Source organism: Rhinopithecus bieti, unplaced genomic scaffold (assembly GCF_001698545.2).
Source record: "Rhinopithecus bieti isolate Rb0 unplaced genomic scaffold, ASM169854v2 scaffold_51907, whole genome shotgun sequence".
Classification (NCBI taxonomy): Eukaryota; Metazoa; Chordata; class Mammalia; order Primates; family Cercopithecidae; genus Rhinopithecus; species Rhinopithecus bieti.
In genome coordinates, this window is record NW_016820817.1 from 970715 (window position 1) to 996541 (window position 25827).

Here is a 25827-nt window from a genome sequence, read left to right on the forward strand (position 1 = left end):
TTTTTTTTTTTTTTTTTTGAGACGGAGTCTTGCTCTGTTCCCCAGGCTGGAGTGCAGTGGCGTGATCTCAGCTCACTGCAACCTCCGCTCCCAGGTTCACGCCATTCTCCTGCCTCAGTCTCCTGAGTAGCTGGGACTACAGGCTCCCGCCACCACACCAGGCTAATTTTTTTTTGTATTTTTAGTAGAGATGGGGTTTCACCATGTTAGCCAGGATGGTCTTGATCTCCTGACGTCGTGATCCACCCGCCTTGGTCTCCCAAAGTGCTGGGATTACAGACATGAGCCACCAGGCCCGGCCTATATATATTCTTAAAATCACTTTCTTGTTGCTTTGTATATATTTGGTAACATCACTAGACTGTAATCTCTAATATAGCAGAGACCTGTGCCATACATTTTGGTTCTTAGTAAAGTTGATTTCAATAAGCTGTGCTGTGGAAACATGTCCTCGGCTTACCTTGAGGGACACTATAAATGTTACTATTATAATCAAGTATTCTTACTTGACACTATTTTTATCAAGGACATTCTGTTCATTATATCCTAGGTTATCTCTAATTAAAAACCCAAGTAAAACATTTCTTTTATTCCCAAGACAAGAAAACCTTTGTTTATCCTGAAGAAGAGCATGCTATTTCCTCACAGACAATGGGTCACTGGAAACCAATTGTATGTCTTTTCACTTTAGTGGCAGGGAACTTCCTGGAATTTGTGCTCTAAGGAGTAGAATTCACACTGAGACTTGTGCTCCAAAAGTCATGCAAAGAAGCATTCCTGACAGAAAGCTAAGGACTAATTTTTTTTTTTTTTTTTTTTTTAGAGACAGGGTTTCACCATGTTGGCCAGGCTGGTCTCGAACTCCTAACCTCAGGGGATCCGCCTGCCTTGGCCTCCCAAAGTGCTGGGATTACAGGTATGAGCCACCGCGCCCGGTCTAAGGATTAAATTTTTAGGCAACTTTACATAACTATAAATAATTCTGTGGCTGTATATAACTGTATGTAACTGTGGCTTGAAATAGCTTAACATCAGCCTTCTTCGTGGTCTTGCCTATGTATCATATCTATTTTCTTATTTTCCAATTTTATTATATGTATTTTACAATATATATATTTATTTTTAGGTTGGATGCAGTGGCTTACGCCTGCAGCACTTTGGGAGGCCAAGGTAGGCAGATCGCTTGGGCCTAACAGTTCGTGACCAGCCTGGGCAACATAGGGAAACCCTGTCTCTACAAAAATAAAAAATTAGCCAGGCATGGTAGTGTGTATCTGTGGTACCAGCTACTCAGGAGGCTGAGGTGGGAGGATCACTTGAGCCTGGGAGGTTGAGGCTTCAGTGAGATGAGATCATGCCACTGCACTCCAGCCTGGGCGACAGAGTGAGATCCTGTCTCAAAAAAACAAAAACAAAATCTACATAGAGTAGCATACTCTGTGTGTGTGTATATTTTAAATATATATATAGATATATATATACACTCTATATAGCATACTGTGTGTGTATATTTTATTTATATATTATATGTTATAGATGTATATATTTTATATATATTTATATATATACAAACACACAGTATGCTATTCTCTATTTCTACAAACACAACTTTTTTAGTGTCCACATATGAATAAGGACATGCAGTATTTGTCTCCCTCTGCATGACTGATTTTACATAACACAATGTCCTCTAGGCTCATTCACATTATAATGAATACAGAATTTCATTCTTTTTTATGGCTAAGTAGTATTCAATTGTGTTTCTATACCACATTTTCTTTATCCATTTATCTGCTGATGAATGTTTAGGCTGGTTCTATATCTTGTCTGTTGTGAATACTGCTGTGATAAACACAGAGGTGTGTACATCTCTTGGATATACTGATTCCTTTACCTTTGGATGAATACCCAGTAGTGGGATTGTGGGATTATAGGATAGTTCTACTTCTACTAATAGTTTTCTGGGGAGCCTCCATACTATTTTCCATAATGTCTGTATTAATTTACATTTCTACCAACAGTGTATAGGAGTTCCCCTTTCTCTGTATTCTTGCCAGCATTTATTTTTTGTCTTTTTGATAATAGCCATTCTAACTGAGGTGAGATGACATCACTGTGGTTTTGATTAGCATTTATCTGATGATTAGTGATGTTGAATATTTTTTCATATACATGTTGGCCATTTGTATTTCTTCTTTTGAGAAACGTCTATCAGTTCATTCGCCCATTTTTTTCCAGGAAGATTATTTGGGTTTGTTTGGTTGTTTTTAGTTCCTTGTACATTCTAGATATTAATCCCTTGTCAAATGAATATTTTGCAAATAATTTTGTCTTTGGTGCCTGTGCTTTTAAAGTCTTATCCATAAAAATCTTTGCCTAGCCCAAGGTCCTAAAGCATTTCCTCTATATTTTCTTCTAATAGATTTATAGTTTTGGATCACACATTAAAGTCGTTAGTCCATTTTAAGTAGACTTTTGTATATGGTGAGAGAGAGACAGAGGTTTCATTTCATTTTTTCTGCATATCCAGTTTTCCCAGCTCCGTTTATTGAAGTGGTTGTCCATTCTCCAATGTACGTTTCTGGCATCTCTACTGAAAAATCAGTTGAATGTATGTAGATTTATTTCTGGGTTCTCTATTCTGTTTCATTGGCTGATGTATCTGCTTTTTACAAAAGCACCATGCTATTTTGGTTACTGTATCTCTGAATATATTTTGATTTCAGGTAGTGTGATGCCACCAGTTTTATTCTTTTTGCCCAAAATTGCTTTGACTACCTCCTAATGTCCTAGTTCACACCTAGGTATAAAGTAGCTGTTGTAAATATACCTTAGAGGGAAGACTCTTTTATTTCCTTAATGAACCCTTTTCTTTTCTTTTCTTTTGACAGAGTCTCACTCTGTCACCCAGGCTGGAGTACAGTGGTATGATCTTGGCTCACTGCAACCTCTGCCTCCTGGGTTCAAGCGATTCTCCTGCCTCAGCCTCCCAAGTAGCTGGGGTTACAGGTGTGCACTACCACATCCAGCTATTTTTTATAGAGCTATTTTTTGTAGCGATGAGGTTTCACCATGTTGCCCAGGCTGGTCTTGAACTCCTGGGCTCTGGGCTCAAGTGATCTGCCCACCTCGGCCTCCTAAAGTGCTGGGATTACAGGCATAAGCCACCATGCCTAGCCTAATGAATCATTTTCTTAAGATGAAAAAGTAGGCCGGGCACGGTGGCTCACACCTGTATTCCCAACACTTCAGGAGGCTGAGGCAGGTGGATCACAAGGTCAGGAGAACGAGACTATCCTGGCCAACATGGTGAAACCCCGTGTCTACTGAAAATACAAAAATTAGCTTGGCATAGTGGCACGTGCCTGTAATCCCAGCTACTCAGGAGGCTGAGGCAGGAGAATTGCTTGAACCAGGGAGTCGGAGGTTGCAGTGAGCTGAGAAGACTGCACCACTGCACTCCAGCCTGGTGACAGAGTGAGACTCCATCTCAAAACAAACAAAAAACAAATAAACAAACAAAAAACCCAAAACTACAAAAGGTGCATATGATATATCGATCTTCTGCTGGAGAGCCCCAGGCCTTCTTGGTGGTAATTCCATTCATATGACTATGTTTCCGTAAATACACTCTGCACAGCCTTGATATTTCTGGAAGAAAACCTAAAAACTACAATCGGGAATTTTGTGTATACAATGTTCCGTTCCTTGTATTTGGTGAATGTCTTTTTAATGGTTAGGAAAATCAAAGCAAATAAAATAAGTAGAATAATGTAATGTTGGACTTTCTTGCAACCTGCATTAACAAACTTCAAGAAACCAAAACAGGGCAATTTTTTAATAAGCTAATCAGTTAAAACTTACATATATAGGATACATAATGAGTTTATTAAAAATCTCTATAAAAACAAACAGTAAAATTTGGCCGGGCGCTGTAGCTCACGCCTGTAATCCCAGAACTTTGGGAGGCTGAGGCAGGCAGATCACTTGAGCTCAGGAGTTCGAGACCAGCCTGGCCAACATGTGAAACCCTGTCTCTACAAAAAAAACAAAAGTTAGGCAGTTGTGGTAGCATGTGCCAGTAATCCCAGCTACTCAGGAGGCTGAGGCATGAGCATTGCTTGAACCTGGGAGGCAGAGGTTGCAGGGAGCCGAAATCAGGCCACTGCAGTCCAGCCTGGGCGACAGAGCAGGAGTTTGTCTCAAAAACTAAAAATAAAATAAAATAAAAATGGTAAAATTCATGCCAAGAAGTGTTCTAAATACCTAAAATGTCTTAAATCATTTACTCCATAATGCAAGTCAACAAAGTTCATATTATTGTAATGCTCATTTTACAAATAAAAAAAAATTAAAGGTAAAGTAGGAAAATAGTTTGCCCAAGGCATTAACTAAAAAGTAGCAAATCCAGGATGTAAACTCCAAAATTCTGGCTCCTGAAGGCATACTCTTAACCACTTGAATACATATCAAAAGATAGCTTACGAAAGGAGAAATGAAATCAGCAAACCAACAGGTGGAAAAAAAGTTTAACCTCATCACTAATTATAAGACACAAATTAAAATAACTGTTAGTACTATGTGATACTTATTTGCAAAATAAAAGAACAATGAAAAATTTAATGTTCATGATTCTTCAAGGATACATTTATGCATTGCTAGCTGCACAATAAAAATAGTTTCAATCTTTATAAGAAGCAATTTAGCTACATATAAAAGAATCTTAAAACCAATTACAATTTTTAATCTAGTAATCCCATACTAAAAAATAAATTTAACAACATAATTTCAAAAATAAAAACAAAAGCTGTGGGAAAGAGTATTATCATTACAGTAGCAGAGAGAGAATAAGAGAGAAAAGAAAAATGAAAGAAACCAGGAACAATGTAACTAAATTATGACATAGCAACTAGAAACAGTATTACATAGTTAGAATAATAACTAAAAAGACAATGTTTCATATATAAAATATATTTAAAATTATTAAAAACAGTTGTAGACATCATGATTATACTTAATGTTAAGCTATGTATTTATGCATGGATTGAGGAGAAATCATATCAGTTATGCTTAGGTTTTGCTTTAGTCCATTTTGTGCTGCATTCCAGAACACCTGAGACTAGGTAATTCATAAAGAATAGACATTTGCTTCCTACAGTTCTGGAAGTTGAGTAGTCCAAGACTGACAAGGCTACATCTAGCCAGGGCTTTCATGCCATGCCATGTCATCCCATCACGGAAGGTGAAAGGGCAAGAGAGATGAGAGAGAGAGAGAGAGTTTGAACTTGCAGCCTTAAGCTCTTTTGTAATTGGTATTAATCCATTTATGATGGTGAAACCCTAAACTCCTCCCATTAGTCCCCACCTCTCAACATTGTGACATCAGGAATTAAGTTTCTAACCCAAACTTTTTTGGAGACACATTCAAACCACAGTAAAGTTGTAGGTGAAGCCAGACACCATGGCTTGTACCTATAATCCCAGCACTTTGGGAGGTCAAGGTGAGTGGACTGCTTGAGCTCAGGAATTCAAGACCAATCCGGGCAATATAGCAAAACCCCATCTGTACAATAACTACAAAAATAGCTGGGCATGGTGGCGTATGCCTACGGTCCCAGCTACTCAGGAGGCTGAGGTAGGAGGATTGCTTAAGCCCAAAAGGTCGAGGCTGCAGTGGGCCAAGATCATACCACTGCACTCCAGCCTGGGTAACAAAGTGAGACCCTGTCTCAAAAAAAAAAAAAAAGAAAGAAAGAAAAGAAAAGAAAAGAAAGAAAAAGGGTACTTCTCTGGAAAACTTTAAAGAACGCTTTGTATTAATCTCTAGAAGTGTAGAAATCTCCTTAAAAGATCAGACTTACTGTTTTTTTTAAATTTGAATATAATTCCCAGAATTAATACTGATCAAGATTTCTAGTGATTAAATCAATCAATTTTACTGGAATAAAAATATGAATATAAAGTAATTGTGAGAAATAAGAAATTTAATAGATTTAATAGACCATGTGGTTGGAATAACTGTAGTACTTCTATGATAGGACTTATAATGACGAAAAAGGAGAAAGCTTGACAAAGTATGTTAGAATATTAGCTTACCTGCTTTAAAGTTGCTATGAAGCGAGTTATATATTCTACAGTGACTGGGTCCTCAACTGTAAGCTTATGGCTCTGGCACTCCACACGGGCTCTGTTTATTACTACTCTAGCATCAGCAGTAAGTCCTATAAAAATTGTCAAAACTTCACAAAACTACAAAACATATTTTTTACATTTTCCTTGTCAAATGGATTTTAGCCACAATGAAATCTTTCTTATCCTTTTCTCAATACATGCCCATTTAAAAACATTTGTAAGATAAAGTGTCATTTGTACTACATTCTGATTTATTTCAAGATTTAAGTTGATCCATTCTTATTTGTTTTTTATATAAGATGTTTTAAAGACACCATTTGTTTAAAAGATTGTCTTTTTCCCCACTGAGCAGTCTTGGTATCCTTGATAAAAGTCATTTGACCGTATCATATATGCAAGGATTTATTACTACGCTCTCTTATTCAATTCCATTAGTTACATGTCTTTCATTAAGCCAGTCATGAAACTGTTTTGCCTACTGTATCTTTGTAGTAGGTTTCAAAAACGAGACATGTGAGACCTCCAAGTTTGCTCTTCTCTTTCAAAATTGTTTTGTCATTCCATATGAATGTTATAATTCTTTTTTATTTAAAAAAATTATTGGAACCTTGTTAGGGATGACATTGAATCTAAACTGCTTTGGATAGTATTGACATGTTAATAATCCTGAGTCTTCCAATCCATTAATGGGGGATATCTTTCCATTTGTGTCTTTTCAATTTCTTTCAGCAATGTTTTGCATTTTCAGAGTACAAATCTTTTACCTCCTTAAATTCATTCCCAATAAGTATTTTATTCTTTCTGATACTATTGTAAATGGAATTTTTTTTTTTAATTTCCTTTCCTGACAGTTCATTGTCAGTACATAGAAATGATTTGGGGCTTGGTGTGGTGACTCCCACCTTTATTGTAACACTTTGGGAGGCTGAGCTGGGAGGATCACTTGAAGCCAAGAGTTTGAGACCAGCCTGGGCAACATAGTGAGATCCTGCCTCTACAAAAATAAAAATTAAAAAATTGCCAGGTGCAATGGCACACACCTGCAGTCCCAACTATTCAGGAAGCTGAGGTGGGAGGGTTGCTTGAGCCCAGGAGTTCAAGGCTGCAGTGAGCTATGATGATGCCACTGTTCTTCAGGCTGGGTGACAGAGTGATACCCTATCTCAAATTAAAAAGAAAAAGAAAGAAATTACTCTGGGGTGTTGATTTTGTGTCCTACAAATTTGCTCAATTTCTTTATTATTTGCAACATTTTTGGTGGAATCTTTAGTTTTCTATATAAGATCATGTCTTCTGTGAATAGAGATGATTTTCTTCCCTCCCAATTTGGATACCTTTATTTATTTTTCTTTCCTAACTGCTCTGGCTAAGACTTTCATTACTATGTTGAATAGCAGTGGTAAAAGTGGGCATCCTTATCTTCTTTCTGTTTCTAGAAGGAAAGCTTTCAATCTTTCACAACTGAGTATGATGTCAGCTGTGAATTTTTTACATAGATAGCCTGAATTACGTTGTGGTGACTTCCTTTTATTTCTAGCTTGTTGGGCACCATTACCAAGAAAGAATGTTAAATTTTGTCAAATGTATTTTCTATGTTATTGATATAATTATATAGTTTTTTTCTTTCCTTCTGCTAATGTGGTATATTACATTCATTGATCTTCGTATGTTGAACCATCCTTGCACTCCAGGAATAGATCCAAATTGGTCATGATGTATTATTATTTTATTGTTCTGAATTTGGTTTGCTAGTAGTTTATTGAGGATCTTTGCTCACTGCTCATAAGGGATATTTGTCTACAGTTTTCTTTTCTTGTAATGTCTTTGGCTTTGGCATCATGTTAATACTTACCTCATAGAATAAACTTGGAAGTGTTTCCTTCTTAATTTTTTGGAAGAGCTTGAGAAGAACTGCTATTAATTCTTCATCAAAATGTTTGGTAGAATTCACTGGTGAAGTCGTTAGATCCCAGACTTTTCTTTGTTGGGAGGTTTTTCATAACTGATTCAATGTCTTATTGTGTCTGCTCAGATTTTCTACTAATACATCTTATTGAGCAAGGTAATTTGTGTGTTTCAAGGAATTCTGTCCATGTACAATTGTTCACAGTACTCTCTTAAAATTGTTTTTAAGAATTAAAACTGTAAAACTGGCACTAATGTCCCCTTCCTCATTTCTCATTTTACTTGAGTCTTCTCCCTTTTTTTCTTAGACCGTTGAGCTAAAGAGTTGTCAGTTTTGTTTATCTTTTCAAAGAACAAACTCTTGATTTTGTTATTTCTCTCTTTTGTTTTTCTATTCTGTTATTTATCTATGTTCTGGTCTTATACTTCTTTTTCTCAAATTTAGTACCACAGTATTTTATAACAGTAGAAAGTAACTGAAAACACTACATGCTAACAGACAATATGATATACAATCTATGGGAAGGAGTCATCAGGGATTTATTACTTCTTTCTACTAGCTTTAAACTTAGTTTATTCTTATTTTCCTAGTTTTTTTTTTTTTTTTTTTTTTTTTTTTTGAGACGGAGTCTCTCTCTGTCGCCCAGGCTGGAGGGCAGTGGCCAGATCTCAGCTCACTGCAAGCTCCGCCTCCCGGGTTCACACCATTCTCCTGCCTCAGCCTCCCGAGTAGCTGGGACTACAGGTGCCTGCCACCTCGCCCGGCTAGTTTTTTGTATTTTTTAGTAGAGACGGGGTTTCACCGTGTTAGCCAGGATGGTCTCGATCTCCTGACCTCGTGATCCGCCCGTCTCGGCCTCCCAAAGTGCTGGGATTACAGGCTTGAGCCACCGCGCCCGTCCCTATATTTTCCTAGTTTTAAGGTATAAAGGCAGGCTGTTGAATTGAGATCTTTCTTTTTTTAATATAAGTGTTTATGGCTATAAATTTTTCTATTAGCACTACATTCAATACATTCCACAAGTTTTGATATGTTGTGCTTTTATTTGCCTTTCTCTCAAGGTATCTGTTAATTTCCCTTGTGATTTTTTTTCACTGCCCCATGGGTGATTTAGGAATATATTGCTTAACTTCCACTTGTTTGTGGATTTTCAAGTCTTCCTTCTGCTATTAATTTCTAGTTCCATTCCATTTTGATCAGAAAAAATACTCTGTATGGTTTCAATCTTTTTTTTTTTTTGAGACAGAGTGATATGGTTTATATCTTTGTACCCACCGAAATCTCATGTTCAACTGTAATCCCCAGTGTTGGAGATGGGGCCTGGTGTAAAGTGATTGGCTCATGGGGGTGGTTTCTCATGACTAGCTTAGCACTATCCCCCAGTGCTCTTCTTGTGATAGAGTTCTAACGAGATCTGATCATTTACAAGTATTTGGCACCTCTCCCTTCTCTCTCTCTTCTTCCTGGTCTGGCCATGTGAGATGTCTCACTCCCCTTTTGCCTTCTACCATAATTGAAAGCTTCCTGAGGCTCCCCAGAAGCAGAAGCTGCTATACTTCCTGTACAGCCTGCGGAACTGTGAGTCAATTAAATATCTTTTCTCTATAAGTTACCCAGTCTCAGGTATTTCTTTTTTGTTGTTGTTGTTTTTCAGGTGTTTCTTTATAGCAATGCAAGAATGGACTAATACACAGGGTCTCACTCTGTTGCCTGGACTGGAATACAGTGGTGTGATCACAGCTCACTGCAGCCTCAATCTGCTGGGTTCAATGGATCTTCCCAGCTCAGTCTCCAAAATAGCTGGGACTATAGGCACATGCCACTATGCCCAGCTAATTTTTGTATTTTTTTAGAGATGAGGTTTCACCATGTTGCTCAGACTGGCTCGAACTTTTTGGCTCAAATGATCTGCTTGCCTCAGCCTTCCAAAATCTTGGGATTATAGGCGTGAGTCACCATGTCTGGATGTTTCAGTGTTTTTATGTTTATTAAGACTTGTTTTGTGAAAAGATAACTCCTTTTAAAGACAGTACAATAAAGGCATTTTGTTTTCTGAATGAAATTTTATTTATTTATTTTTTAAGAGAGATTATCTTGCTCTGTTGCCCAGGCTGAACTCAAACTTCTAAGCTCAAGTAATTCTCCTGCCTTGACCTCCTAAGTAGGTGCAATTACAGATGTGCACCATCATGCATGGCTTGAATGAGGTTGTTAAACTTCAATATAAAATTACAGTTAAAAAAAACCCAATTAGAAAATGAGCAAAAAAAAAAAAAAAAAAAAAAAAAAGTCAAGAGGCATGTCTTATTTGCTGTACAGAGGCAAATAAGCACATAAAAGTAAGTTCAAAATTATTAGCCATGAGGGAAATAAAAATTAAACTTGCAATTAGATATCACTACACATGTATAAGAATATAAAAAAATGAAGAAAAGCAACAATATCAAACGCTGATAACACAGAGCAAATGAATCACTCATACATTGCTAGTTGGAATTTAAAATAGTATAACCACTCTGGACTGGCAGTGTTTCATAAAACTAAGCATGGATTATCATATAATCCAGCAACTATACTCTTAGGAATTTGTCCCAGAGAAATAAAATCCTACTCTCACTCAAAAATCTGTACACAAATATTCATAGAGGCTTTATTTATAATAGTCAAAAATTGGAAATAACTCAAATTCCCTCAATAGAAGAGTTAACAAACCCACTGGTGCCTTTATTCTATGGAATACTACTCAGTAATAAAAAGGAATGGATATATGCAACAACTTGTATGAACTGCAAGGGAATTATGCTGAATAAAAAAGATTAATCTGAAAGGGTTATATAATATATGACTTTATCCATATAACATTCTCAAAATGACAAAATTATAGAGATACAGAATAGATAGTAGTTTCCAGAAAGTAGAGATGGTGAGAAGAAATAGCATGAGGTAGCCTTGTGGTGATGGAAGAGTTATGTATCTTGACTGTGGTGATGACTACATGAATCTACATATGTGGTTACTGTAATAAAACTGCACACACAGGCTGGGCGTGGTGGCTCACGCCTGTAATCTCAGCACTTTGGGAGACTGTGGCAGGTGGATCACCTGAGGTTGGGAGTTCGCGACCTGCCTGACCAACTTGGAGAAATCCCATATCCACTAAAAATACAAAATTAGCCGGGTGTGGTGATGCATGCCTGTAATCCCAGCTACTTGGGAGCCTGAGGCAGGAGAATCGCTTGAACAAGGGAGGCGGAGGATGCAGTGAGCTGATATCGTGCCGTTGCACTCCAGCCTGGGCAATCAGAGTGAAACTCTGCCTCAAAAACAAAAACAAATACAAAAAAACTGCACACGTGTACATGAACATGGAAGTGAATGCATGTAAAACTGGCAAAATCTGAATACACTCTCACCAAATCTCAATTTGCTATTTTTAAAGATGTTACCATTTAGGGAAACTGTGTAAAGGTGACTTTCTTGTTTTGGATAGCTTCTTCTAAATCTGTAATTATTTCAAAATAAAAAGTTTTGAAAAGAAAATAGCTACCTAAATTTTGAAGTAAAGTAATATATATCTTTTAACATTTGTACTTTACCAAAAATCCTGGTTTACAAAGTTAGTATTTGCTTTAAAACATAGGATATATTGTTTGTAGAACAGCTCCACATGTTTTATAAATATAGCACAACTGCAGCACTGAGGTTAACTGTGTTGCCCTACTACAGTAAGACACTATGCATCATTATTGTAGGTCCATAAGTACCTGCAAAAGCCATGCAGACATGGTCATCAAGGGCACAAATTTTCCTCACAGTTCTTTCATCTTGAAGCTTGGCAACAGATTTTTTTTCTACACCAAGAACAACTATGTTGGTACCTCGAATTCCGACCTGTCAAGTCATTAAAATGCATATATGTATATTCAGATGTCAGTTTTAAATATAAAACCAAGTTATTCTAACATATGACTTAGGGGAAATGACTTCTCCTTAAGTATTCAATAAAAACAAGAAAAGTAACCTTCTAGAAAACAGCTGCATAGGTATAGGCTTACTGGAGATCCATTCCCCAGACTCAAAGCAAAGAAGACAAATAGGTAGAAATTGCAAAGGAAATACCACCAATGCCGAAATTATGAGTGTCCTAATCTCATGCAATACACCTGAAAAAGTGCTATCTAAATACAGTAAGTCCTCACTTAATGTCCTTGACAGGTTCTTGAAAATTGCAACTATAAGGAAATGATGTATAATGAAACCAATTTTATCACAGCCTAATTAATATAAACAGGAGTTAGAGTCATATGAAATATTTCTGGTCACAAAAACATCACCAAACTTCTAAACAAAGACCTACAACACCTCTAATATTAAACACTGAAATAACTGTGAGCTGTATATACATTTAAGAAACACTAATAAAAACAAATATGACAAGGCTGGGTGCGGTGGCTCACACCTATAATCCTAGCACTTTGGGAGGCTGAGGCAGGGGGACGACTTGAGGTCTGGAGTTTGAGACCAGCCTGGCCAACATGGTGAAACCCTGTCTCTATTAAAAATACAAAAATTAGCCGGGCATGGCGGCAGCTGCCTGTAGTCCCAGCAACTCGGGAAGCTGAGGCAGAACAATCGCTTGAACCCAGGAAGCGGAGCTTGCAGTGAGCAGAGATTGCACCACTGCACTCCAGCCTGGGCAACAGAGTGAGACTCAAGCTCAAAAAAAAGAAAAAAAAATGATAATAATTTATCCAAGTTTTGGTGAATCCATGAGTGACAGCAGTCACAGTGGTGGTGGGTTAAATCAAAGAATAAACGTTTGCAAAGCAAAAATTTTAAGGAGCATCTCCTACCACCATTCAGTTTAAAAACAAACAATAAGGTCTATGACAAGCTCACTAAGTGCTTTCATACCTCATTGTTTACTGCAGTGCATCTGTATGATTATTATATACTTTATAAATTTTTATTTTATAATAATTTGTATTCATTCATTCATTTTCCAATCTGCTTATCCCAGTTCAGGATCACAGGTGGCTGCAGCCTATCGCAGCAGTTCAGGGTACAAGGCAGGAACCAACCACAGACAGGATGCCATTCCATCATCGGCTGTGCTCATACACACACTCACTCAGACTGGGACAATTTAGACACATCAATTAACCTAACACACACATCTTTGGGATGTTGGAGGAAATTGGAGTACATGGAGAAAACCCATGCAGACATGGGGAAAACTAACAAACTTCATACAGAGTGGCCTTCGGTGGGAATCCATTTTTTTTTCTCACCAATGTTATAACAAAAGAATGTTGAACAAAGCAATGTTATTTGAGGATCAGCTATATAGTGCAAAATTAAGCTAAATGAAAGAAGATGCCGGGAATCCATGTCGATTCTTTAGAAAGGCGGCAGTACCAGTGCTGGCAGTATTAATAGTAGCAAAGGAAGTTAAATAGATAAAATTCTGTAAAAGTTTTCCCATGTATTTCACAGTTTGGAGGGATAGGGATTGAGTTGCTATAGTCTACTAGAATGCTTATATTCCCCCCAAATTCATATGTTGAAATCCTAACCCCTAAGGTGATATTATCAGGAGGTAGGGCCTTTGGGAGGTGATTAGATCACGACAGTGGACTGGGATTCGTGCCCTTATTAAAGAGGCCCAAGAGAGCTTGTTTGCCCTTTGCACCATGTGAGAGCACAGCAAGAAAGTTCTAACTATGAACTAGGAAATGGGTACTCTCCAGACACTGAATCAGCCTTGATCTTGGATTTCCCAGTCTTTAGAACTGTGAGAAATAAATGTCTGTTGTTTATAAAGTACGCTGCCTATTGTCTTTTGTTTTAGCTGCCCAAATAATCTAAGTTAAGACAGGGGCCACAAGCAGCCAAGAGAAAGACTAAATTCCTTACCCTACATTACTCACTACTGATAAAGAAAGCTTCTATTCTTTCTTTTGAGATGGAGTCTCACTCTGTCGCCCAGGCTGGAGTGCAGTGGCACGATCTGGGCTCACTGCAAGCTCCGCCTCCTGGGTTCACGCCATTCTGCTGCCCCAGCCTCCCGAGTAGCTGGGACTACAGGCGCCCGCCACCACGCCCGGCTAGTTTTTTGTATTTTAGTAGAGACGGGGTTTCACTGTGTTAGCCAGGATGGTCTCCATCTCCTGACCTCATGATCCACCCGCCTCAGCCTCCCAAAGTGCTGGGATTACAGCTGTGAGCCACTGCACCCGGCCTAGAAAGCCTCTATTCAAACAAGAAGAAAACAAGTAGGATGACTATTGCTCCTTTTTCTCTCCTCTTTTTTTAGAGGAAAGCTTAGAATTTTGGTCCTGTATTATAGAGGTAATCTAAAAATTTTGACATAGGTATTGGTGTTTATAATTGCTTTGTAGTCAAGTGTGATATTAATACTGTTTTATACACTATCACTATATAAAATGTGTTATAAATTAGCATTATTGAAGTGAAAATACAGAATAGATTAAATATAGCACTAGGCCTGGCTGAGTGTGGTGGCTCATGCCTCTAATCCCAGCATTTTGGAAGGCTGAGGTGGGAGGATTGCTTGAGCCCAGGAGTTTCAGACCAGTCTGGACAACATAGTGGGATTCCATCTCTACAAAATATAAAAAAATCAGGCGAGCATGGTGATGTGCACCTGTAGTTCCAGCTACTCAGCAGGCTGAGGTGGGAGAATAGCTTGAGCCTAGGAGTTCAAGGCAGTGAACCGTGACCACGCCACTGCCTCTTTCTCAAAAGAAAAAAAAAAAAAGAAACAGAAAAAAGGAAAAAAAAAGAACTAGGCTTTTGTTCTTATTGTTCTCTCTCATTTCTTACCGATTTATCCAAGAACACTTTCTTAACCATCATATTTCAAATCAGCTATCCTCCCTCCGTGTCCTATCCTTATCAAATGAGTAAGTGTTAAACTTTATAGGGAATATGCCTTCTTAACAAGCCACGGGATATTGTAACAATTTAATATATATTAGGACTAAAATAAAAATCTCAAAATATTCTTACAATTGAAATAAATAAAATTAAATTTATTGGTCACAAGACAACAATTTCTAACTCTCATAAATAATTTTTGACTTAGTAAAGAAATTAAAAGTACCAATACAGACTAGAAAATGTTGATAATGAATATGTTAATATCAAAGTATTTTGAGTGTGGTCAAAATTATGTTCAGGAGAGAATTTATAATTTTGTTTTTTTAATCAAGTAAGAAAAAATATTAAAATGAATTAAATCAATAAGTACAAAAGGGATAAAATACTGCAGCTAAGCTTAAGGGGAAAATAAGAAAAAAGCAAAATTAATGGTTACGGAGAAAACAATAAAACTGATAATACGAAGAGTTGGTTATTTTAAACAAATAATTAAAATATATCTCTCAATTAATCTCATCAGGAAGGGAATAGAGTGAAAGAAACACATACAAGTGTGCAAAAGTGACAATTTAAAATTTATAACCTTAAGTTAATAAATTTGAAAATCTGATTGAAAGAAATTACAGAGTAGAAAAATTTTAAACTGACCATATTGATTCAAGAAAAGACAGAAAAATCTGTTTCACTAACAAACGTGATTAATTTCAGAAAAGAACTAGTCTTCAAATCAAGTGTCAGACCTAGAGAGTTCATGGATGAATTCTTGCTAATTTTGTTATGAGTAATTCCTGTGCTATTTAAATTTTTCTATGATGCAGATGAAAGCAGGGATGTTCCTAACTCTTTAGTAAAACTATTTAACAATGTTAAAATCTGGCAAACACAACATTTTCTAAATAAATAAAAATATCAATAATTCCTCATTTATGAAAGCTGATGCCAAAATCTCAAAACAATATATTCATCACAAAAATTAGGGGAGTGACATCAGCAAGATGACAGAATAGGAGTGTCCCATGCCCATCTCCCAGCAGAAATACCAATTTGTACTACTATGTGTGAAAATACTTCCTAAGAACAAAAGAATCCAGGTGAGTGACCAAAGTACAGAAATATAAAAAGACACTTTGAAGGGAGTGGGAAAGACAATTTCACATTATCCACATCACCTGTCCTTCAAGGCCCAGCAACACAGTGCAGAGAGAGACACCGTCCACATGTGGTAAGGAGAGTAACATGAGTATCTGACTTTACCATGGACCCCATGGATCCAAGCTCTAGGTCTGCTACTGTGGACTCAGGTTCCAGGCCCACCCCAGTGAGCCCTGGTACAAGACTCACACCTGTGGTGCCAAGTCAGCCTGCCTGCTGACCTAGGCATCAGGCCAGCCTGCCAAAGGACTCTAGTGGCAGGCCCACCCCAAATCTCTGGATGGGCCAAATGGTGAAGAACTTTTCCTGCTGAAGCTAATCTGAAGAGGAACTTACATTTTCAAATGTGCAGACATCCATGCCAGGCCACAAGAATCATGAACAATCAGAGAAACATGATACTATCAAAGGAACAAAACAAAGTTTGGAGATCTATGAGTTTCTTGACAAAGAATTAAAAAGTAACAATCTTTTAAAAGCTCAGTAAGCTAGAAGAGTACAGAGATAAACAAGCGAGATCAGGAAAACACCATGCGAAGAAAGTGAGAAGTTCAACAAACAGAAACCTATGTTAATCTCTTTTATCTTAAAATTTTAAGACCATTCCTCTTTAATCCCACCTTTTTTCTTTCAAGCCCTTTAAGCCAAATATTGTCATCATCCCTCAGCCCATAACAGCCTGGTTTCTATCCCTCTTCTCTCAGAGTTTAGTCAAGGTAATTACACAGGACATTAAGGTCCCTCAAGGTTCAGTTGCAGAGTATCCTCTGCATAGTCTATAGTCTTATTGAACACAGAAGGGTACTCAAGAGCATGCATTTACTTGACCTTCAATATAGGTTTTTAATAGGTGAGAGAAAAAATGAACTTCAAAAATATTATTTCCAGCTAAGATCAACCTCTCAAATTTCAAACATGTACTTTTCAGCTGCCTCACAGTCTCTGTTCAGGAATCAGGACACAGTTTAGCAAAGTCCTCTGGCTCAGGATCTCTCATAAGGCTGCAATCAAGTTGTCTACCAGTGCTGCACACACCTCTAGGCTTGACTGGGGAAGGATCCATTTCCAGGCTCACTCACATGGTTGTTGGCCATGTGATTCAGTTCCCCTGGGCTGTTGGACTAAGGACCTCAGTTCTGTACCAGATTTTGAACAAATGTTTCCTTCAGTTCCTTGCCTCATTGGGCCCTGCAGAGGGCAACTCAACATGGCACTGGGTTTCACCAGAGTAAGCAAGGAAAACAGCAAGTAAGGGTGAATAAAATGAAGTCACCGTTTCTTTGCAACCTAATCCTTGATGTGACATTTGTCACTTTCACCTATTCCATTCTTAAAAGCAAGTCACTAAGTTCAGCCCACATCTGAGGGAGGAAGGTTATACAAGGATACAAGGGCATGAGCACCAGAAGGTGGGGATCACTGGAGGCCATTTTAAAGTCTGTCTGCTACAGTTTCCATAAGCACCTAACCTCAGCAAGTCCAAAACAATTATCTTCCCCCAAAACTTAGTGCTTTACATTCTCTAAGTAAATGGCAGTACCATTTTATTGTTCTCGAATTTTTTCTTATCAATTTATCCATTTATTTATTATATTATCAATAAATTTATTATTTATAATATATAATTTATTATATTATATATTATATAATTTATTTATTCATTTATAATACATTCTTATTATATTATAATATATAATTATTATATTTATAATGTATAATAAATATAATGTATAATATAATGTCATTATATTATCTTAACCATTATATTTAAAATCAGCCATCCTCCTTCCATATCCTATCCTCATCAAATGAACAAATGTTAAACTTTATAGGGAATATGCCTTCTTAACAAGCCATGGGATATTGTAACAATTTAATATGTATTAGGACTAAAACAAAAATATTCTCACAATTGAAATAAATCAAATTAAATTTATTGGTCACAAGACAACAATTTATAACTCCAGAAACAGGGACATCAACTTTTATTCCTCCTTCTCCTATACCTCTGTCAACACCATCCATATAACCATCAAATTGTAATAAGTATACTGCTTAATGTTTTTCTGGAATCTGCCTTATTTTCACTTTCTCCCCAAGTCTAGTAAAAGTTAGTTATTATCTTTCATCTAGACTATTTCCATAGAATCCTAACTGGTCTCCCTGTCTCTAGTCTTGATTTCATCCAATTCACTGACCATAGCATAGGTAGCCTGAGAAATATTTGGAAAATAAAATGAGGAAGACGAAGAGGAAGAAGAGGAAGAAGAAGAAGAGGAGGAGGAGGAGGGAGGAGGAGGAGAAGAAAAAGTCTGAACGTGGCATTCCTTTACTTAAAGCTTATATAGGGACTATTTGTCACTAAGCAAATCAACATAGCACAGAGCTAGACGTGAGACAAAAGGATCTAGGGACTTTAATATGTACTCTTTGCATATTGGCTTTTTGCTTTCCTAATGTGGAAAGCGTTTCTCTGTATAGTAAAAACATGGCCACCAGGAACCTTGGACTCACATCCCATCAGTTCTCCTAGAGAATAAAAGCTACTACTGTCTCTAGTCAGAAGAGTTGTTAAGGGTGAACTTATCATTGGCTAGATTTGAGTGACATGCTCATCACTGTGGCCAGGAAGATAGAAATTATGAATGATTCTACCTAGGTCATGTGAGTATCTCTGTTGTTGGACAAATGTAGTCTCTTAATAGAATAACAGAAGAGCAATAATCTGGAAACTGACAATAGCCACATCAGAACATTTCAAGGTCTCTCATTCAGTGTATCCTCACTTACATGGTTTAAAGGCATTCCATGATCTGGCACCAGGTTCTAGCTTCATCTATTTCTATTTTTCCATTGCTCCAACAATTCTGAATGCCTTTCAGTTCATAGAATATTGTTGTCTTTTTCTACTTGCCTTCCCACAAGCTATTTCCTTTGTCAAAAATACTCTTCATTCTTTCCCCTTCCACTTCTTCACTTGACAACCTCTCATCTTCCAGACGTCCACTTAAGTATTATTTCTTCAGAGGGGCCTCTCTAACACCTGGGGTTCATACACCATAATGCCTCATACACTAATACTCATTCAGGTTTTGTTAGGACTATTTATGTAATTATCTAACTTTCCTGATAGACAGTAGGCTCTCTGAGGAGAGGGATTGAATCTATCTTATATGTGATGCTATCTATCTTGTACGTGACCTAGCATCACATTTAGCATATGTAAGTATTCAACACAAAATGTTTTGAAATAATAAATGAATGTGTGAGAAGCACCACAGACAAAACGGAAAAAAAAAGAGAAAACAAATAATAGTAAATAATAATAGCTACAATTTATTAAGTACTTTCTGTGAACCAGATTCTGTTTAAGATGCTTCACATGCATTATTACCTCATTCAACTCTCACATCAACTCTATGAAGCAAGTGCAATTTTTTTTTTTTTGGTTTGTTTTTGAGACAGATTCTCACTCTGTCACTCAGGCTGGAGTACACTGGCACAATCTCGGCTCATGCAACCTCCGCTTCCTGGGTTCAAGTAATAGTCCTGCCTCAGTCTCCTAAGTAGCTGGGAATACAGGCACGTGCCTCCATGCACAGCCAATTTTTTGTATTTTTAGTAGAGATGGGATTTCACCATGTTGGCCAGGCTGGTCTCCAACTCCTGACCTCCAGTGATCCACTTGCCTCAGCCTCCCAAAGTGCTAGGATTACAGTCATCAGCCACCACGCCCAGCCGCAAGTGCTATTTTGATGCCTATTTTACTATTACAGAAACTGAAGCTTTGTGAGGTTAATTGCCTTAGATGATACATATCTGATTTCTACATTCATGATAATGGAAGCTAATTAATATATAAACATTTATTGAACAAATTTCATGCTACAGTGCAAGGAGCAGGGGCTTTGGAACTAGAACAAAATAATTATAAATATGGGTTCCATCGCTCTCCAGCTGGATACTTTCAGCAAGCTATATTTATGCTTCTGAATCATAGTTTCACATATAATAAAAGGAGATTAAACACTGTCCCTAATGTTAGATAATATACACAAAATGCCTGGTGAAAGTATTTCTTAAATGTTAGTTACTGCCTTCCTAGCCCCTGTACTGTATATTGTGTAGTAGAAATAGAAAAAGGAATTATACTATCTAGATCTTCAGAGATCTTACTATCCAGTTGGTGTGAGATTATTAAATATACCTGAAATTAAAGAAAATATCAGGTCAAATAGTAAATACTGTACAATATTCTGTGGTACAGATTATAAATTCAGAAAAGACAAAGATCCAAGATGACTGGAGTGGATCAGAGAAGGCTTCATTATAGAGGACAAATGTGCAGAGATTATTAAAGGATAAATACGATGCAGAGCAGCAGAAAGAAAGGTGTTTTCCCCTTTCCTCTCTCCCCTTTCTGTAGGCAGCAACACATATTAGTGAAGCCAAGAAGCTGCCTCCTAAATGAAGAGGGTGGATAGGATTATGGAAGACTTTGATGGCTAGATTGTGGAGCTGAGATTAGATAAAGTAGGAAATACAGAGCTAGTAACAGTTTGGGGTCACAGAAAGGACAAAATGAGGAATGATAATAAATCTTATCGTTTTCATGGGAATATTGTGAAGGATTCATTTCTTTTCCCTAAGAAGAAGGGTATTACTTCTCCAAAATGTTATTCAAACAAATTTGCATTTACAGAAAAGGGAACTAAAGCAAAAAGAAAACAAGCCTCTTGTCTCCTTTCTTGCTATCAGATAATCATCAACAAGGAAGTAGAACACAAAGCCTTTACTGTGGCCCATATAACTCCTACATTACTAAATAATATCACATCTACATACTGGTCAAAGCTAGTCAACCTTGGCTTATTTATAACTCATAATATCAATCTGTACTTCTAGATAGAATATTTTGTGACATGTTTTAATAATTAGGTGCCATTAAAAAACTTTACCCTATGTAAAAGGTCATAGCACTCTCAAGGAAACACAATGAATAACTCCATGCAAACATGCAAATTATAATTTCAGAATTCTGAGACAAAAGTGTCTCATTCTTCCAATGTATCTTTAAAAATGCCCACTATAGGTATTTTTATATCCTTACCCTTTTACCGCTCATTACAAAGGAACCATCAATCAGTTCTACAGCACTCTTAAAACATGTTAAATGAGCCAATGTGGTTTCTTATTACACCCCAGTCTTCTCCTATTACTCCCTTTATTTTAGGTTCTAAAACTTGGGCATTATTTTCTAACCATATGCTACATGCTATGCTGGGGATTATATAACTTTTTGTTTTTATCAAAATGGTACCCTTTTGGTTTAAGCTACATCAGGCTTTCCTTAAATTTATAATTCTAAAAAAATTACTTGTAAAACAGAAGCAAAACTAGTGGGCCCAATTAAATAGAAAAATACTTTTAAAACGATTCTTCTTCTAGAGTTGTTGTTTTTTTTTTACCACTTACATCTGTTAGATTTATAATGAAAGTGAATTATTTCCTTCTTTAACAAAGAAAGTCAGAAAATACAGACACTGCTAGACTTAGAAACGTACTGTGTATTCTCATAGCTACTGGCTCAATTTCCAAAGTACACAACAAACATGCTCATGAAATAGAATAAAAATATCCGATCCTTTTAATTCATAGGCGAGGACTTAGAAGATTTGGGATAATAGATCTTGTGTCACTAGGGCACTTTTGTCCCCTTTAATTTTTATAAATCACTAAAATTATTGAATGTAGTTAAAACTTGGCAGCAGTATTACTCCTACCCTGAGTATTTGTTAAGTTTTTCAGTAATGTGGATACATAAATCTAAGCCTAAGGTAGGGTATAATTTCTCAAGGAACTTCAGCATTTTTTTTAAGTGGACAAAAAAGTGCAAGTTTTTGGGCTTTTGAGCTTCTAAAAGGCTGCAAAATATTGGGACAATTTTGTGAGGACGGGGTTTCTCCATGTAGGTCAGGCTGGTCTCAAACTCCCGACCTCAGGTCATCCGCCCTCCTCGGCCTCCCAAAGTGCTGGGATTACAGGCTTGAGCCACCGCGCCTGGCAATTTTGGGATATTTTTAACGCGTGTATTTGAACTGTGTTTTTAATCATTTCTTCATCAACAAGAGTTTTAATTTTATATTGATTTAGTCCGTATTTGGGGCAGGTGTGGCCAATTTTATTTTATCTTAATTGTTATTAAAAAATAGTTCCCAACATGAAGCAACTGTTAACTTTTAACAGTTCAGGGATCTCTGAACTACCGAGGAATTGGACCACGAGCATTCAGACAGGCTGTTACAGATTAGAAGCTTTTTCTTTCCCTATTGTCAGTCACAGCATTAACGTCCATACACACACACACACACCCTAGTTTTGCGTCTATAGCTACCATTAAACAGGGGGAGTTGAACAGCAGAGATCGGGGAAATCTACCAACTTTTACTCTGCCACTTCTGGCCCAAATCTCAAAAGTCTGTCTCCCTAAATAAAAAGAACAAAGTAATTTTCACAAGTGTGGGAATCTCCTCTCTCGAGCTCCTAGGATGGAGGGGTGGGCTGGGGCAGTGGAGTAACGACAGCCTGACTGGTCAGAGGGAGGAATAGTCCGGAAGTCGCTTCCTCACCGCGGTGGATCCTTTCTTCACCGCTTCCTGGGCATATTCAACTTGAAAAAGGTGTCCGTCTGGGGAGAAGACAGTGATCGCCCTGTCGTATCGAGATGCCATCGCACAGGACTACAAGGGCTTGACGCTGAGCTTCCCGCTGCTGCAGCTGAGGCAGGCGGAGAGCCGCCAACGACACAGCGTGCTACCGCCCAGAAGCGCTAGCACACGCGCCACTAGCTGCCTCCCAGAAGTCCCCGCGCCCACGCTTCGGCTACTTCCCGGAAGTCCTTGAGCCTTTGGCGGCCTCCGGATGTCCTCGCGCTTGCCAGCGTGTGTTACCCCAGCAGTGCCTATGAGTTGACGGCATTCTTCCCCTGCCCTTCATGTCTGACGCATATCTCCGTTTCCCCACTACCGTGTTGCCCCAGGGATGGTGTCATGGCACTCGAGTTACAAAAATAATATCAAAGATTAGGGCTTAAAGATGAGATCTTCAAAGATCAGCTATTTTTGTTATCGCAAACATGTTGGAGAAACTGTGGTAAGTTAAATATCAGTTCCTTACCTTTGGTTTCAAATTCTAAATTTCCTATTCTTTCTCTCTCTCAGGTTAACCCTTGTTATTTGAACCAAGGAAAGAAAGCACGCTTTTCAAAATATTGTTGCTTCTTATATTTTCTGCCTTGTGAGCAAAATAGAGCAGATGAGCAAATGGTCCATTAAATGAAGTAAGCAGTCCATCAAACTAATGCTAATGACAATAATTAAGATAATATTCTTTTCATTGGAGAAATTTTGTAAAAACCCAAAGTATGAGACTTAAAAGATGTCTGGAAATTGAGCTATAGCAGAAACTCTTTACAACTTGCTACATTCCTAACTGTGAAGCAACTCTTTTGCTTTCTCCTTATCAATAAAATGGGAATATTAAAACATTTGCAGCAGAGTATTCTGAGCTTAATATGTGTTTATCGGCATAATTACATAAAATGGTGCCTGGTGGGTAGTAATAGACAGGTAAGTTTAGCTATTATTGCTTTCCATGTGTTGTTTAATATATGCAGTTTTCCATTGCGGAGGATCTTAAAGTTGGTGAAATGAACCCTAACCAAAAAAAGAATAATTTCCTCCAAAGAGGAAAATTTGATTACCTGAATTCCAAATACTTAAATCAGAACTTTAATTGACTTAGATTTTTTTTTTTTTTTTCCACACAGAGACGTGGTTTCCCTATGTTGCCCAGGCTGGTCTCAAACTCCTGGTCTCAAGCAATCCTCCTGCCTTGGCTTCCCAAAGTACTGGGATTACAGGTGTGAGCCACCACACCTGGCCTTTAGTTGACTCTTGAAGCAATTTGTGCTTATTGCCCCTCCATTGCTTTTCTTCAGTATGACAGTCTTGACAAGTTTGGTTTGAGTGCAAAAAACCAGTAATTCCCAATGAAAACAATTCACTCTAACTGGTTACTTTATACTATTATGATAAACCAACATTTGTCCGAAGTGGTTTTTTGAGGAGTGTTTTGGTGTACTTGTTAAATTATGTTTCCTTTTTATTTTGAAATAGTTATAGATTGACAGGAAGTTTCAAATATAGTAAGAAGAGGTCCCCTATACCCTTCACCCCATTTCCTCCAATGGTAATATTTTACATACATATAATATGGTAACAAAATCAGGAAACTGACATTAGTGTAATGCACAGAGTTTTTTCAGATTTTGCCCATTTTATATACACACCTGTGTGTGTGTGGTGGGGAGGCCTATGCAATTTATCATGTATAGATTGGTATAATGACTATCATAATCAAGATACAGAGCTGTCTCACAACCACAAAGATCTGTGGTGTTGACTTACAAGACATACCCATCTCTCTCCCCCTCTACCATCCCTGGCAACCACTAATCTATTGTCCCTCTCTATAATTTTGCCATTTCAAAAATTTTAGCTAAATGGAATCATACCCTATGTAAGTTTTAGTGACTTTTATTTTCTAAATAATTATAGACTCACAGAAATTTGACAGGACAGTACAGAATGGCCCCTTATACCCTACACTTAGTTTCTGCAGTTTGTTACATCTGATACAGTAAAATGTCAAAACCAGGAAACTGACCTTGGTATAGAGCATGTTTATACCATTAGAAGATATTTTGTAAATGTTACACTGCATGATAGTATACACTTCAGAAATATGATAGCATTAAAATGTTGACAAAGTTTAATTAAAACATTCAGGTTTAACATCCATGCTAAAATATATCAGCTGTGTACCTTTGAGTAGGTATATTTCACTTCACTAAAACTCAGTTTTCTGACCTGTAAAATGGTGACAACACTTATCTTCACAAGACTGTAGTGAAGAACAAATGAAATAATCCATTAATGCACCCATGACTGTGCCTAACACAGAGTAACCACTTAAAAAATGTTAATTATTGTTATTTATCATTGAGTTAACTGAAAAGTAAAGATTACTCTGTAAGAGAGAAATTAGGAAAAGTAAAAAGGTAGCATGAACTCATTTATACTTTAAAAAATGTGTATTTGTAAATATATATATATATAAATGTATAGAGAAAAGAGTGAAAGTACTTACCCCAAATTTATGGAAGTGCATTTCTTTGCAGGATGCCAGGAATTAGAAAATGGGACGACATGGTAGGGACAGAGAAGTTACCATTTTAAACTGTATATCTGTATTATTATTATTTTTTTACCACAAGCATTGTTTATTTTATAGTCAACAAAACCATAAGAAACAGTTTAATGCCTAGAAGCTGCAAGTGATTGCAGTTTTGATAGTTTGGACCAAATCTCCCATTGAAAACAACTAGAAATACTAGTCTAAAAAAATTTTTTTGATGTATATGCTGACTCTAAAGAGCTAACAAGGAATGAGAGTTTGTGATACCAAGATAAAGAAAAGTAGGTAAATCCAGAAGGTTAAGTGAGAAGTAAAGCAGACCTTTCACAGACGTTTGGAGTTCAAAGCCTATCAAGGTGTAGGGGTGATGGTAAATGTCTGAGTTTTTGTTTAGAACCCAAAGAGCCACAGCTCAGAAGCAGGATTGAACCAAAAATAGACCTATTCTACACTTGCCTGTGGTCACTGCACAGACC

At 37.2% G+C, this 25827-nt stretch overlaps 1 protein-coding gene across 2 annotated transcripts in view; it reads right to left on the reverse strand.

Annotated features, from left to right (window-relative positions):
- Positions 1–22956, reverse strand: part of PSMA8 (proteasome 20S subunit alpha 8) — a 60302-nt gene extending 37346 nt beyond the window's left edge. The window contains exons 1-3 of one of the 2 annotated variants that reach the window (XM_017859970.1): positions 22723–22956; positions 11803–11929; positions 6097–6221 (exon numbers count right to left, since the gene is read on the reverse strand). In XM_017859970.1, coding sequence (XP_017715459.1) covers positions 6097–6221; positions 11803–11929; positions 22723–22824 — 354 coding nt within the window. In that variant the 5' untranslated portion in view covers positions 22825–22956. Of the gene's footprint in view, positions 1–6096; positions 6240–11802; positions 11930–22722 lie in introns of both variants that reach the window. The other variant, XM_017859969.1, reaches the window with a different exon arrangement.
- Positions 22957–25827: the final 2871 nt, after the last annotated feature.